The 16,069-nt window shown below is 40.0% G+C and overlaps 1 protein-coding gene across 3 annotated transcripts in view; it reads right to left on the reverse strand.

The window, feature by feature from the left end:
* The window catches only part of SRP54 (signal recognition particle 54), a 41,498-nt gene that overhangs the window by 25,019 nt on the left and 410 nt on the right, over positions 1–16,069 (reverse strand). The window contains exons 1-15 of one of the 3 annotated variants that reach the window (XM_060272941.1): positions 14,672–14,921; positions 10,711–10,820; positions 10,298–10,389; positions 8,032–8,116; positions 6,664–6,768; positions 5,619–5,685; positions 5,474–5,531; positions 4,128–4,278; positions 2,868–3,016; positions 2,299–2,399; positions 2,086–2,172; positions 1,868–1,941; positions 1,601–1,709; positions 1,072–1,242; positions 240–335 (exon numbers count right to left, since the gene is read on the reverse strand). In XM_060272941.1, the coding sequence (XP_060128924.1) occupies positions 240–335; positions 1,072–1,242; positions 1,601–1,709; positions 1,868–1,941; positions 2,086–2,172; positions 2,299–2,399; positions 2,868–3,016; positions 4,128–4,278; positions 5,474–5,531; positions 5,619–5,685; positions 6,664–6,768; positions 8,032–8,116; positions 10,298–10,389; positions 10,711–10,788 (1,423 nt within the window). In that variant the 5' untranslated portion in view covers positions 10,789–10,820; positions 14,672–14,921. Of the gene's footprint in view, positions 1–239; positions 336–1,071; positions 1,243–1,600; positions 1,710–1,867; positions 1,942–2,085; positions 2,173–2,298; positions 2,400–2,867; positions 3,017–4,127; positions 4,279–5,473; positions 5,532–5,618; positions 5,686–6,663; positions 6,769–8,031; positions 8,117–10,297; positions 10,390–10,710; positions 10,821–14,671; positions 14,922–16,069 lie in introns of those variants that run through there. The other 2 variants (XM_035109406.2, XM_035109414.2) reach the window with 2 other exon arrangements.

Below are 16,069 nucleotides of genomic sequence, written 5' to 3' on the forward strand. Positions count from 1 at the left end.
TTGTTTTAAAAGGAAAAAATCAGTTTCAAACTGTTTGAACTCCAACAAGGTGTCCTTAGCACTGATACCTGGCACCAATATGCTACTGATAAATAATTTCCATCATTCCTTCTGCAGAGAAACTGAAATTTGGCAATAACAATTGAATTGTCCTTTAAATTTTGAAACATAACCACATAACCATAGGTTTTGTTAGCCTCCTACAGTAAGCGGGGGGGGGGAGGGGTTGTAACCATTACCCATATGATGAAGAACTCTGGGATCCATCATCTTTGCCATCTGTTGGTTCAATTTTGCCATCTGGGATGGATTTACGTTCTTCGACATATCACCTCCTTAAAGGGGTGGAAAAACAGGAGGGAGAGGGAAATGACAAACCCATCAGAAACATTACAGGGTGTTTATCCTCTTACTGTGCTGGCAGTTGTATATTTGAGAGAAAAGTCAGTAATCTCACTTTTGCTAGAAATCATACTTGTTCACTCTAGATAACTGGATTGACTGGCATTGTTCAACACTGTTAAAACCTATTTGATTGTCTATAGATTGGTCCTTCCCCCACAGTTTGGGAACACTTTTAAGCAAAGAGAATGTTTGCTTCCACAGCATGGAAAATATGACATTTGAATCCAAGGCCTTATCAGTGAACTGCCCTGTGATCTTACGGCTGCAGGTTGGTATACAAATTTATTATACAAAACAATGAATCTTAGTCTCATTAGAAAAGTCTGCTTTCTTTTCAGAGAGACAATCAAGACCTTATCTCTACCACATGTTTCAGCTTCATCTCTTAAACAGGGTCAAACACAATTCTCTGGAGTGATTTCAAGGGAAGTAGAAAAATACTGTTTGTGTCTTTTTCAGGACATATCTATGAAAATGATGTTTTGAAGCCAAATTTACATACAGCTTTTCTACATGGCGATGCTCATGTAATCTACTTTGAATATGGAAATTCATAAGCACAAAACATTATTTGTTTTTAAAATTAGTCCAGAATTGGGGCTTCTAAAGTTATGCAACTGATTAAATTGGAGAACATGAAATCCATGCAACTGTAATTATTCTCACCTTTGAAAAGTCCTTTTATGCCTCCCATCTTTTTCACCATTTGTGCAAATTTTGTGTACTGTGTCAGGAGTTCTTGAACATCTCTAGTTGAAACACCAGAACCTCTTGCTACTCTTTGGATTCTTCCTGGTTGTTTACTGAAAACTTTGGCCCCGTCTGTACTATCAAGTTCTACATTAGAGAAGCCATGGGAAAATAAACAATTTATTGTGCACTGTTAAAATGCTTATGAGTCAATTACAGGTTTTTTAAAAGGTCAACCACTCAAAATTCTATACTATTAGCTTAGTATTTTAATTTTATAAACAGCAAAGATTAGGTATCATTCATTTAGACCAGCTGTTTTGGGACTACAATTCCCATCATCCCTGACCACTGGTCCTGTTAGCTAGGATGATGGGAGTTGTAGTCCCAAAACAGCTGGAGGGCCAAGTTTGGCCATGCCTGATTTAGGCTTTTCACTATTCTGACAATGTAGTAAGTACACTTCACATCGGTCACTCAGTTGCTCAACTGCAGGATACTTTACCTTGATCATTCATACTGTCCATTATTGTCATCAGTTTCTTTAGCCTTGCCATCGATTCCTGTTCATTGCCTTTACTCATAAAATCTGTTCCGAAACCTGGGATCATACCCTACAACAGTTATAAGTAAAAATTAAATCCCTTTTTGAAATATATGTAGCATTCGAGATCAGACAGAATTTTAATGTTTTAGTGCAGAATTTTCTGAACTCAGGAGAAAAAAGAATCTTATCAGATTGTAAAAAAAAAAAAGTTTCAGCCATAGTTACCAAGATTTGACTGAAGGGTCCCATTTTCATGATGTTTTGGAACTGTTCATACATATCTCTTAAAGTAAATTGACCTGAAGTGCAAAAGGAAGTGGGAGTCAAAGATAGTTACATTAATAAAAATTAGGTTGCTACACTCAATCATTCCAAAACACACTTATGAATAGGTGTTTTGAGCTGCTACACAGCGTATTAGTAATACTTCTGGCACTGCTTACCATGTTTTAATTTCTCTATGAGTGCCTCATTGTCATCCAATTTCAATTCATTTACTTTATCTATCAGTCCTTCAATATCTCCCATACCTGTAATACAAAAAGGCATCTTCAGGAGCTAAAATAAAAACCATGAGATTTTTAAATAATCTGAACACACTGAAGAATATATTTTTAGAGAGGGTTTTTTTTGTCCTATCGGCAATGAATACATACCAAGAAGCTTGCTGATGAAGGGTTGTGTTTTAAAAGGTTCAAAGTCATCTATATGTTCTCCAGTACCAATAAAAATGATTGGACTTTTAGTGGCAGCCACTCTGCAATGAAGGACAAAGTCAACTATAACTCAGTTCAACACAGAGCATTCTGCTGTGCAAAATGGATTTTAAATAAAATTCATCATTCTGAATTTGAAAAACGTCATTAAAAATTGTGAGCTAAATCACAGTGGATACAGCATAACCTACTTAAATTTAAGTTTAAAGAATAGGTAAGGTAGCCTCATCACAGTACTATAGCCACTGGATTCTGCTGCTTGAAAAATGGATACCATATTACTCTATTAGAGACAGTTTAGCATACAGCCAAACATGCACACCCCAATGTAACAAGAGGTGGCAATTATTCTTAATGATTTGTTTCCCCTTGAGGGAAAATAAGGTTCCTCAAAATAATATTACCAAAGCAAAGGATTAGCATTACTTTCTGAACAGTTTTACTGTACTCAGCTATTTACAGTCACTGCAGTGCTACTTAGCTCCATAATTAAGTGAAAATATACTTACGCACTGAGTGCCCCACCTCCCTTTGCATGGCCATCCAGTTTTGTTACAATTACAGAAGCAACATCAACTTTATCTTTGAAAGCCTTTGCTTGAGCTTCACAGGCTTGACCAATAGACGCATCCATCACATAAACAATATTGTCTGGTTGCTGTAAGTATTTACACAAGCAAGAGCAAATAATAAAATTCTCTTTCCAACTGCTTTCATATCAGCAAGTATAAAGAAAACACACAGGAAGGTGTTTTAAGCAACTACCTATGGAATACCATTTTTGCATGTTATCAAAGGAGAAGACAAATCATTTGCAGTACTACACAATGCCAATGGTTACTTATAACCAACAATTATTCTAATATTATTTTTAATATGGAGGCCCAGTTTAACATTTCCTAAAATTTTGAACTTATAAAAGTTGGAAGGTTTGCACTGCCCTCAAAAGCTGGTTCAGCATTTTATCATAAAAATCATGCATCTGCAACATATCAGACTTATTGGTAATAGTCTGCAAAAATATAGCCCACCATGAGTCTATTTAGCTCTGTACTAGATCTGGATCATTTTATGACGCCTTCAATTATTATAACAATTATTTATTAAATTTGCATACTGTCCTATATCTGGCCTCAGGGCGGTTCACAGGATAAAATCAAAATATAAAAACACAAAATACATAATGAAAATAAAAACAAAAACAATCCAATAAACCCCCCCCTCCCCAACACATTTTAAAAGGGCATAGGATATCAATCAACCAAAGGTGTGGTTAAAGAGGAACATTTTTGCCTGGCACCTAAAGGTGTATAATGAAGGCGCCAGGCAAACCTCCCTGGGGAGAGCATTCCACAGATGGGGAACCACTGCAGAAAAGGCCTGTTCTCATATCGCCACCCTCCGGAGATCGTGGAGAAGGCACATGAAGAAGGGCCTCAGAAATTGATCCCAAGGTCCGGGTAGGTTCATATGGAAAGAGGCAGTTCTTGAAATATTGTGGTCCTGGGCCATTTAAAGCTTTATAGCTCAAAACCAGCACTTTGAGGTAGGCCCTTCAAAACAGTCCCTGACCCAAAAAGCAAAAATTGTTCATGATTATTTGCTCTATGTTATGCACAGACTCAAAATCTGCAATCTTAGGTACACTTACTAAAGAGTAAGCCCCACTAAATCTAGATATTCATTTTGATAAGGTAGTACTTCAGGATTTCAGCATGACTACTTTCAGCACAGTTGTTAAAAATAAAGCAATTGTGTGCATTACTTACTATTGCATTGGCAACTTGTAACATTTCTTCAAAGAGTGAGTCTTCCTGCTTATGACGACCGCTTGTATCGACAATTATTATTTCAAAGTTTTCGTTCTTAAATTTTTCAACACCTTCTGATGCAATGATCACAGGATCCATTTCTGTGTAACTGTTCCAACAGGAACACACATGCTTCAGTTACATGGACAATGTTACCACAGTGCAAGTATGCAACCACAGTGCAAGTATGCAGTTGTCAAGCAGAGAGCATAAAGTGTTGCTATCAGCAGCCTGCTTGCATGGTGCTGACACAGCCCAACACTTAGTAAGGATGGGCTACCTGGCCCTGCAGTGCCTCACAGAAGCAGCTCACTGCTTCCACACGTGTACTGCTTCACCAACCACTGCTATTCTAGACTACTTCCTATGACACTAAGAGTCTGCAAATTTTCTGTGCAAGATCAAATGTTTTGAAACTCATTTCCAAAGCAAGTTATTGACTGGTTTACAATCCCGCCCAACACACAAATGCACACGCACTTTAAATTTCAGCCTGTAACAGTAGAGGAAAAGGAACAAGCACACTGGGTGCACTATGAGTGCCAGTGCAATGAATGCAGGCTTGGAAACAAAGTTATGCTAAGGTCCTGCTACTTTGCTAACTAGTGGGAGCTGGGGGAAAGGAACAGGTTAGCATTTTCCTCAGCATCCCTTGGCAATTACAGTATCCTCACAAACTGCAGTTTTGCCCACATATAGTTCGTTCTATATGTGTGCAACTGGCACTGGATTACTGGTTCTTATTTGGATTGTTCTCTTTTCTTTTTTTGTGAACTGCTTTCAATTAATTATGAAAACCAGTCTATAAATTTAGTAAATACTGTATGTAATAGGGGACAGCATGCCCATGTAATTCCTCCAGAGAAAAAGCCCTGTTTGGAGAATGGAGGGTTGTTGAGTGTGACTAATGGACTCAACGTATGTATATACTGTAAGTGAGAACCGGCATGTACAGTGCGATTATGTACATGTAGCAGGATTGCATAGAGAGCTCTACTGAAACCCAAACTTACTTACTTCTGGATGTAAGACATTGATTCCAAGTTACTAAGCTTCTCTCACAGCCATGAGAAGTACTTTAAAAATCAGAAAGTGTGAGATAGTTAAATTCTAGCTTTATTTTTTTTAAAAATGTCCTCCAGAAGTTGTGGCCATCAGCCTCAGCGAACATAGCCAAGGGTCAGGGATGATGGGAGTTTGAAACAACTTCATCTTGGGGGCAGCACATTGACTAAAATTGTTCTTCAAATATCATCTCAGAATCTGATAACATAATTTTTGCAACAGAACTTGGAGATACATACCTGCCATAGAATGGAATTCTTGCTTTTGTTGCGTTCTGTTTTAACTGGTCAAAAGCACCTGTAGAATTCAGACAGTATTTGTTAGCCATGTAGAATATGCACACCTAGTGAAAATGGAATCGCTGGGGGGGGGAAAGTATTTTACCTGCTCTGTAAGTATCCGCACATATCAAGCATGTCTTCCAGCCTTTCCTCTGGTAGTAGTATGCCAACTGTTAAGAAGAAATTCAAAGATGTAATGATAATGTCAAGTTTAGTATTAAGAACTCTCAAGAGCATTACATCATGTTTTCATTATTTTTCAGTGCCCAATAAGAAGACCAAAATGGGTCTTTGTTCTGTCGCCTTGTGGCACAAGCAGCAATTAACAGTAACCAATATGGCGCATGAGAACAGAAGAAGGTTCTTTCATTTTAGAGTCGCTTACATTTGTAAGCTCTTAGGGCAGAACCCTGAGCTGCAGAAGATATGGGTTCTGCTGCCTTTATATGACAATTACAGGGAAGTTTTACTGTCATGTAGTGACAGGCGGGCTGCACTATATGCCACTATTTTCAAGTCTTGTCAAGGTATGGCTATGTACAAGATGTAGACTCTATAAAAGTACAACAAAACATTTAATGATCTCCTGCAATTATAGGATTAGATCCATTCTTGACCAGAGAGGAACTCACTAACTAGATCAGGCATCCCCAAACTGCGGCCCTCCAGATGTTTTGGCCTTCAACTCCCATGATCCCTAGCTAACAGGACCAGTGGTCGGGGAAGATGGGAATTGTAGTCCAAAACATCTGGAGGGCCGAAGTTTGGGGATGCCTGAACTAGATGCTACTCCAGTGCTAAGAGACCTTCTTAAATGGTAATAGTCGTGCTAGTGGCTGCAAAGAGATGTTGGAAACAGATGAATGTCATGTCTTCCCCTCTTCAGAAAGAAGCCTCCACTGGATCAGCAGTCCTTTTGGAAATGAAAGAAGCCTTTCTGTTCATGGACCAGCAGGTCTAGATTCAATCAAAAGTAGTTAAGTTCAAAGTCCCAGAGATCTATCTGTGGCAAACTCTTTATACAAGAAAGATTTTGCCTCGTAACACCTGAATGCACCCCTAAAATTTAGTTCAGTTTTGTTCATAGTCACAAATGTCTATCTGAAAGCAAACAGTCTATGTTAAATATTATGAAGAATGCAAGTTACCTTTGAACATGATGTTGTTTTGCCACTTCCTTGCAGCCCTACAAACATTATGATATTCTGTTTTCCTTTTGTTGGTGTCCAGGCTTTTACTCCAGGATCTACGAGCTATAAAGCAAAAAGTATACATGTGTGCTACGAACCAAAGCTTCAGAATCAACACACAAGATTTTCAGTGTGCAGTTTTGTTTGAAGGTTTAATATATTTTTCCAGCATCATGGTTGTAACACTTTCTCTCTTAACTTTGGAAATGAGAAATTAAGATACTTGGAAATCAAAATAAAACAATGGTATCCTATATCAATAAATGGTAACATTGCCCAGTTCTGTGCCACTCAAAACCCCTCCAATTACCTAGCAGTGATACAAACCAGTGCCAGTGAACAAGTTTAACAAGACCATCCTTACAAGTTTAACAAGACCAGACAGGGGCGGGTAAACTCTGCCCTAGCAGAGGTCCCAATTTCTCCGCCAAGGTCACATTCCCCACCCTACCCCACCTGCTCCCCATATATGACATCACATGCAGAGATGGTGGAGACACAGCAGGATCAGCTGTGAGACTGACAAGCCACCAAATCCCTGGAGAAAACGTCTTTGAAGCAGTGTTTCTTCGCAAGTCCTGCATGGTGCACTGATGTTCCTACAATCATCACCTCACTGTGAAGTCAGTTGAACAGCACATACACCTGCTTTTGCAGTACTCTCAATTGAGGTATTCTAGCTATACAATTGGTATAAAATCCAGTTATTCATTTAAACTACACCGTTGCTCCTTTTAGACATCACAGTAAATCACAGTTCAAGCTAATCATAGTCTGGAAGTCAACCAACCATAATTTCAACTCCCAAATGTGCAGGCAAGCCACTGATTAGAACCATTTGTCTTTCCTCTGCACCTGCTAAGCGCTGTTGCTTCTGTGCACAATGGACTCCAGAAGCAGAGCAATTGCTGTAACTACAGTTTTGTCAATATAACCACCACACTAAAACTAAGGTAGCACAAACTTTGGTTTGGTATTAATTTGAGCCACTGTCAACTGTATAAAGGGTAAATCTCGCCAATGCTGGCTAACAACCCACTCCATTCAACTCATTATTGCAACGCATGCAACACAATGCTTAAGATTATAGTTTCTGCAGTAGAAAGAAATATGTAAAATGAGTAAGATTAAAATCTGCATTGTGGTAAAGATGTCCCAGAGCCAAAAGATGTCTTAGCAAGATTGCACATACCTACAATTAGACTGGCAATGGTCACTCAATATTCATATAGAAATATGGCAACAATGTTTATATGAGAATGTGAAGTAGAAACAAGGAATGTTTGATCAGAAAAACCAACTGTATTACTATTTAATATATTTTACCTTAACAAGTTCTTTAAAGACAGCATGTTGAATCATTTTCCTTTTATTTAGGCCAGAAGCCATTTCTTCAAGATCAATAGCAGATCTATAGTTCAAACAGAAAAAATAAGCAATAGAAGATCAAAAACAATACGACAGAACAAAAATGTTATGTTGAATGCAATGGGAATTGCATCCAAGGGCATGTTTAGGAGCATGGAGTTAGCAAACTTACTTATAGACCCCCTCTCCCACCAATTGTCAGTAACAGCTACTAATCATGTGCCCACTCTGCAGGAGCAGAGAATGGCAACACAAAAACAGGCCTTTTCAGTGGTGTCTTCCACAGGGAGGCATGCCTGGTACAATATTTATCTATTTTCAGGCACTAGGCAAAGACTTTCCTATTTACCCATTTTCAGGCATTTGTGGCCCCTTTTCCCAGGGTGGGATCTGTAAGACCTATGTTTTATCCATATAACTGTTTTTAGACTTTCATTGTTTGTGTTTGAACCGATTTGAATGCATGTCGCTTTGGGAATAACAAATATAATAAATGACAGAATAAGAACATTAATGTTAATCAAGAAAACATTGACAGATAACATACTATACCTTTGTACAAAAACATTTCTATGTATCTTTATTCAGAACAGTGTTGTGCTCATCCACAAAGAAAACAACTAACACCTTTCATATCTGAAGTGTGCATGCACACGAAAGCTCATACCAAAATAAAAAACTTAGTTGGTCTTTAAGGTGCTGCTGGAAGGAATTTTTTTATTTTGTTTCACCTTTCATATGTCAGTCATACGTATTCCATGCACCAAGTAAATTTCATTGCAAGCAGGATTCCAGCTTGCTATTTCAGTTCGGTTTTGGCAGCTGGCCCAGAAGAACATACAGCTACTCATGTCTCCTACTCTGCCCTCCCAGCAATCAATTTGTTATAGAAGTGCTGTATCTTGCATTATTCTGAAGGTCCTGGATGTTAGGACTACTTATAATAGAGTTACTATAGGCAGAATTCAACAGGCAAACTTCTACTTGTGGAACAAGACTTCTCCCTAGCACCACCTCTGCAGCCATACACTCACATTCTAAATCTGCTCTGGAGGCTCATCACCCCCAACGCTCCAACTCTCTGGAGCAGATTTTGAGGGTGCACTGATGGGAGGAGAGGATGGAGAGGTTTTACTGCACAAGAGGAAGTCTGTTCCATTTGCATATGGGCAGAGTTGTATAATATCCCATATTTTTACAAGGATTTTACTTCCATTTGTGTGGGACAGATAAGCTATGTCAGAAGAGCACTTATTGAGACATCAGTTATTCCTCTGAAACTAGAAATTGAACTGATTTAAGTTGGGTTTTAATTAAGTAGTACAGTGGAACCTCGGTTTACGAACACCTCGGTTTATGAACTATCCTAACCCGGAAGTTAGTAAACCGAGGTGCCGGAGGCCTACTGAGCGTCCGATGCCTTCGGGGAGGCCGGGCCTTCGCTCCGATGCCTCCTGGAGGCCCGCAGTGAAGGCCCGGTCTCCCCAAAGGCATCGGAGCAAAGGCCAAACCTCCCCGAAGGCATCGGAGCGTCCGATACCTTCGGGGAGGCTGGGACTTTGCTCCGATGCCTTCCGGAGGCCGGGGAGCGTTTCTGCGACTGGGCTGTGCAGCCGCGAAAGCGGTCCCCGAGGCCGGGGACTGCTTTCGCGGCTGCACAGCCCAGTCGCGGAAACGCTCCCCGGCCTCCGGAAGGCATTGGAGCCGGGACTTCGCTCCGATGCCTTTGCGGAGGCCAGGGACCACTTTCGCGACTGGGCTAAAGCCGCGAAAGCGGTCCCCGGCCTCCGCAAAGGCATCGGAGCGAAGTCCCGGCTCCGATGCCTTCCGGAGGCTGGGGCTTCGCTCCGATGCCTTTGCGGAGGCTGGGAAGCCCCAGTCTCCGGAGGGCATCGGAGCCGGGACTTCGTTCCGATGCCTCCCAGAGGCCGGGGAGCACTTTCGCGGCGAAGGCATCAGAGCAAAGCAGTTAATCCGTTCTAGGGGGTGTTTTTCCTCGTCTAGAACGGATTAATCAACTTCCCATTACTTTCAATGGGAAAGTTCGCTTTGGTTTATGAACACTTCGGTTTATGAACAGACTTCTGGAACCAATTGTGTTCGTAAACCGAGGTTCCACGGTATGAAGAAGTCACACATGGCCCTCTCAAGACACAAGCAAACAGAAAGATAAATCACTGAAGAGAAATGTACATCTTTATGTTATCTTGGTTGGGTCACTTACTTGACATTTTCTCTCAGTTGTTTCACTAACTTAATGTTGACATCAGCTTCCAGTAATGCTGTACATACTTCTTTTAACATAGCATTTAAAACCTTGTAAGGAGAAAACAAAGACAGAAAATGTTAATGTCCTGAATTTTGTTAATGCAATATTTCAAAGTAAATTACATTAGTAGAAAGTTGTCATTCAACCATTCCAACAATACAAATTAAGTCTCAGCTAATTAGCTGCCACAGCTGCCACACAGTATGTTTTAAGCAGCCCTTGCATATTTCATTATATGTAGAAATTTAACCTTATTACTTTAAGCTTGGGCCATTTTCTTCCAAAGCCAAATTTGATTGTGAAGAAATTATAATTCTTACCTTCTAGTTAACTATCATCATTACAACACATATGGAAATGCTACGTACCTCTTCATTGATAATTGTAGCATTGCTCAGAGAGCGCAATGCTGAGGTTATTTTTCTCCCAAGATCTGCTAAAACCATTTTGGCAACTTCAAAGACAACTCAAATATGATCTGCAAAAGAAGCATTAAAATATCAATGACATACTGTCCCTCGTGTGAGCTAAACTTTCAGTACAGTATTATGAACATAAAAGTATTTTTAGAAGTAGCACATGAAGATTTTTTAAAAGATGTGATACAAAAGAACAAAGCTAATCAACAAGGTACTGAGATAGAAACATGCTCTGAAAATTGTTCCTACTAATATATTTTGATTTTTTCATAGAGGTAACATGTTGAATACCAGTAATTACAGCCATAATATTTTGCATGTTAAATTATGCAAATATTTAATGCTTCAATGTTTATATAAAATTTATAGCTGCATAAAAAGGTAAGTTCTTAGTTGAGTTTCCTAAGCTTCCTTTTGCCAAAAGATAAACCTTCCATAATCACCGGATCAAGAACATTTAGGCTGCAAACCTATACACACTTGCTCCCTGCAAGTCCCACTGAAATTAGTTAGGCTGAATTCTGAATATACATGGATGGGACTGTAGTGCACATTTGAAATGCATTTAACTTTCTCGAACATTTTCTAACTACCAGTATTTTCCCCCCAATGTCAACTAGTATTCTTTAGAAAGGCAAATTCTTCTGCAAGGATCCAAAGGCTGTGATCATATTCCACCTGCATTGCATAAAGATCAGACTACTCTGAGAGCTTCCTCTATTTCAAAAGTGGTTTGCATCATTTGGGAATGCTATTGCAGAAACATGCCTAAAGTCTTCATGGGCACACAGAATGAATGCAGTTCTTTGGATCCCAACCCAACCTGTGTTGTGCCTCAGCTAAAAGAATTTATTCATTTCTGAGAACAGGTAATGTGAGAGGAATCAAATCTTAAGAAAGGAAACAACAAAAGGTATCTAGGTTACTCTGCTTTACTAGATAAATGATGGACCATGGATACAAGTTGTGAGAAAGGTAGTACAGTAACATATTTTCTTATGGGAATGAAGAATGCTTAAACAAGTTCTGGATTATGCATCAAGTATTCAAATCTACTACTGGCAAAGCCCAATGTTACAACTACAGTGGTACTGTACGTGATCTGTTTCAGGGTGCCATTTGCACCTCGAAAAGTCCGTAAGTAGAGTGCCGCTACTACGTGTGCGTGATAAAGCGCTTCAGCGCATGCGCGAAGCTTGCTTCTGCACGTGCACATAGGGCGAACCCCAAAGTAAACTCTTCCGGGTTTGCTGCACTCGTAACCTGAAAAGCCGCAACGTGAAGCAAACATAACACAAGGTATGACTGTATATCAATTTTCAAGAGTAAAGGAATCATTAGTTAACACAATCCACAAATTAACCTGAGCAATCAAATTACTCATGATAAAAAACGTTAAGTGCTTGCTGGATCGGGCCAATGCCCCATCTAGTCCAGCATCCTGTTCCCACAGTGGCCAAACAGTTAGTTGCCTGTGGAAAATCCATAAACAAGAGCACTCTCCCTTCCTGCAGTTTCCAGCAACTGGTATTCAGAAGCATTACTGTTTACAACCATGGAGGCAGAGCACAACCATCAAAGCTAGTAGCAACTGATACCCTTATATTTCATGAATTTCTCTAATTCTCCTTTAAGGCCATCCAAGTTGGTGGCCATCACTTCCTCCTGTGCGAGTAAGCTCCATAGATTAACTATGTGCTGCATGAGGCAGTAATTGCTTTTACCTGTCCTGAATTCTCTAATATGCAGCTTCATTTAATGTCAACAAGTTCTAGTATTATGAGAGAGGCAGAAAACCTTTTTTCTATCCATTTTTTCTATGTGATGCATCATTTTATAAACTTGTATCATGTCACCTCTTGCCTGCCTTTTCTCTAAACCAAAAAGTCTCATGTACTGCAACCTTTCTTCATAGGGGAGTTGCTCTATCCTCTTGTTTTTGTTGGCCTTTCCCAAAACTTTTCCAGTTCTACAATATCCATTTTGAAGTGAGGCAAGCAGAACTGTACGCAGTGTTTCAAATGTGATCACACCAAATATCTGTATATGTATAATTATCCCTGCTGCTGTGGAATTTGCCATTTTCACAGCTGCCACACACTAGGTCAACGTCTTCATTCTGTATTACCTTAATTATCTGCATACTGTCCCGTCAACAGCTATCAGTCAGTCAATCACCCTTTCCCACCACCCTTCTGAGTAATACCCCTCTCCTCACCCTCTCAATATACAGTGGTACCTCTACTTACGAATAACTCTACTTACGAATGGAGCTCCGTCCGCCATCTTGGATGTGGTTTAGATAGGATTTTTTCTACTTATGAATTTTTTTCTCCCAATGAATTCCTGTGGGATTCGACTTACAATTTTTTTCTACTTACAAATGTGCATTTGGAACGCATTAAATTCGTAAGTAGAGGTACCACTGTATAAGCATCTGGTGACTTCTGTTTCAGTGTATCTGAAGAAGTGTGCATGCACACAAAAGCTCATACCAATGACAAATTTAGTTGGTCTCTAAGGTGCTGCTGGAAGGAATTTTTTTATTTTGTTTCATCAAATTAGGTTTACTGCAACTGTATCTTACTTTAACTGATTTCTTTTATCTTATGTATCAAAGTATATACAAATTTGATTCAATTTTAGTTGCTTAATATAAAATACATAAAGCATGTTGGGGGGTTTTAACCATTTGAAGTAAGCAATATTTTGGTGCGGTTTTTAAAGTCCATTCAGTAACATTTATTATGAAAAATCAAAGAAACTAGTCTATGCTTATTGTATAACCAGAAAACATAAAAACTGGCTGGGATTGGTAACCAAACCTTTGTTTAGAGTTTTGCTAGATAAGCCAAAAACTGTGGCCTTAGTCTGGCTGTGTATTTGTGGACCCATTGGCCTCTAAACAGCCAAGGAAGCTCCTTTGTAGGAAAGACCTGGAACTATTTATAGTACTATTTTCTTGGACTACAATCTTAAAAACACTTAGTAGAAATTATGTTCCGACAAACTTATAGGGGTGTAACTATAAGCAATCTCATTTACAATTGCACTACCAGTGGCTAAACTGTTTTTATTTTCACTGCAAACAGATGCTTTTATTATGTCTTGTGAGCTGCCTTGGAGTCACAGATGTGATAGAAAATTGAAGTGTTTTAAATTCTCTACACACATACAGGATTTTTTTAGTTGAACTAGCCATAGATTTCACAGGTAACAAGAAAACTCAAACTGTAGCCCAAAAACTTTAACAGCTGATCAAATACACCAAACAACTCAGGGCCACTTGACATGTAACATTTCTCAAGATGGTTTAAATCTATATAAAAGAAAAGCTGCTGCATTTCACAAGTGATAATATATTTTTTTAAAGTGCACTGGTAAGCCACTGCACACACAAATTTCCCAGCTGCATACTTATGGTAAAAAAAAAAAAGTATTTGTGTTGTAATTTGCAAGTAATGATTTACGTAGGGGCTTTTTAATGTTGTCCTTTGAACTACCGTATGTCGTTAATTTGAGTGGAGACTCAGAACCTGTTTTGAATTTAATCACAGCCCTACATCACATGGAATGAAAAACAACGAACATATACATACGTACTGTACACGGAAAGGATTACCATCACAAATACAGAGAAAAGCTTCGATTATACAGCAAGGCCGCCGATGGCTTAAACAACAACTGTCTCGCCCGATTCAGACAGCAATTTTTGGCCTCGCCGCAAAAGCAAGTTTCATCTCACCAACACACCGCCCGGCGATCTCCTCCCAAGCCAAGCTGCCCATAGCCCTGAAGTTTGGAGATCCAGGGCAACAGCTGGGCATAACCCAGAAGGGAGCGCGAAGTTTTTATTCGCACACAAGCGGAAACGCTGCGCTGCAGCCACCCGCCCCATCACAAGACTCACCCAGAACAGCAGCTTTCCCCCTCCTTTTGCCTCTAAAGCAGCGGCGGCCTGGCCCGGCCCGGCCCGGCGACGAGAGCCGCGCGACAGGAAGCCCTCACGAAGCCGTTAACTCAGGACCAGCACCGGTAACGAACACCGTCCCCTCCAGTCTCCCCCAGCATAACCGGGAAGAATGTCACGTCACCACTACACGGAGCTTGCGAAGTTAACAGCCTCCCTCACATAAAAGGGGGGAAAACACCCCGCGCGCACTTCCGCTTCCGGGGCATTTATAAATCCCGCCCAGTTTGAGTCCGGGTATTGAAAAGTACATATTGAAACCATGCGTGCGCCAGTGAGTGCATAGGTGGAGTAAGGGTACTGCACGTATGTAGGGCGCAGGCGGGGTTGGAGGTTTCCTTTCGATTCAGAGCTTTAGTTTAGATCAATTGTCCAGCAGGGTTTTTAGATTTCTAATCTGTTTTAGTATTTTATTTTATTTTGTTTGTTCTAAAGCAGGGTTGAAAATTTGTCTTAGTTTTACTGTTTTGTTTTTGGTAACCGCTTTTATGTTTTTTTGGGGGGGTTACGATCCAGCGGTGCATATGTTTTATGAAATAAATACTGTAAGTAGAAAGGAAATAGTACCGTATGTTGATCTCATAAGTGTGAGAACGAAAGCAGTTTGCCCCACCACATGTTGATGTGCGTCATCGGGCTTTAATCTTTATGACTGAACTATGAGGATTTTAATTTTATTTGCGAACCACCGGTCCTGTATTATGCTTAAGGGTCGCTGGTTTTTTGTTTGTTTTAATCAAGCGTCTAGCTATCAAAAGAGCGCGTGTGAATTAACTGCAAATCGCTGTTAAACCCAATAAGGAATTGCTTGTGAATATATTATAAACGTGCTTTTGGAAACTCTGTGCTTCTGTCAGTTCCCGGTCTAATCCTGTCCCAACACTTGCGAAGCAACATTTCACGTACTTAAGTGATCTGGTTTCTCACGCTAGCAAGTAAAGATTAGCATTTACTTAAAGGAAAGGAGTCTGACTAAACTGCGGGAGGCAGTGGAAGACAGGAGTGCCTGGCGTGCTCTGGTCCATGGGGTCACCAAGAGTCGGACACGACTGAACGACTAAACAACAACAACAACAAAGGAAAGGGGGCGGGGCGGAAAACGATCATCTTGGATAGAAAACAAGAAATGTATTGTGTCCAGTGGATATTTTAAAAAAGGACGTACTTAAACTTGTCCTTCCTGAGTTAGCCATCTATGGATAGTAGGGCATGCCAGATAAATAAACCAGTTCTTTGATATACTGTTACCAACAACAGTTGGCATCCGTTTCGCTCGGGAGACGATGGAAGAGTGCCCCCCCTCCTCAAAACGCTGAACCAAAGGACGTTTATAACTTA

The sequence above is a fragment of the Zootoca vivipara genome, chromosome 1 (genome assembly GCF_963506605.1).
Source record: "Zootoca vivipara chromosome 1, rZooViv1.1, whole genome shotgun sequence".
NCBI classification, from domain to species: Eukaryota; Metazoa; Chordata; class Lepidosauria; order Squamata; family Lacertidae; genus Zootoca; species Zootoca vivipara.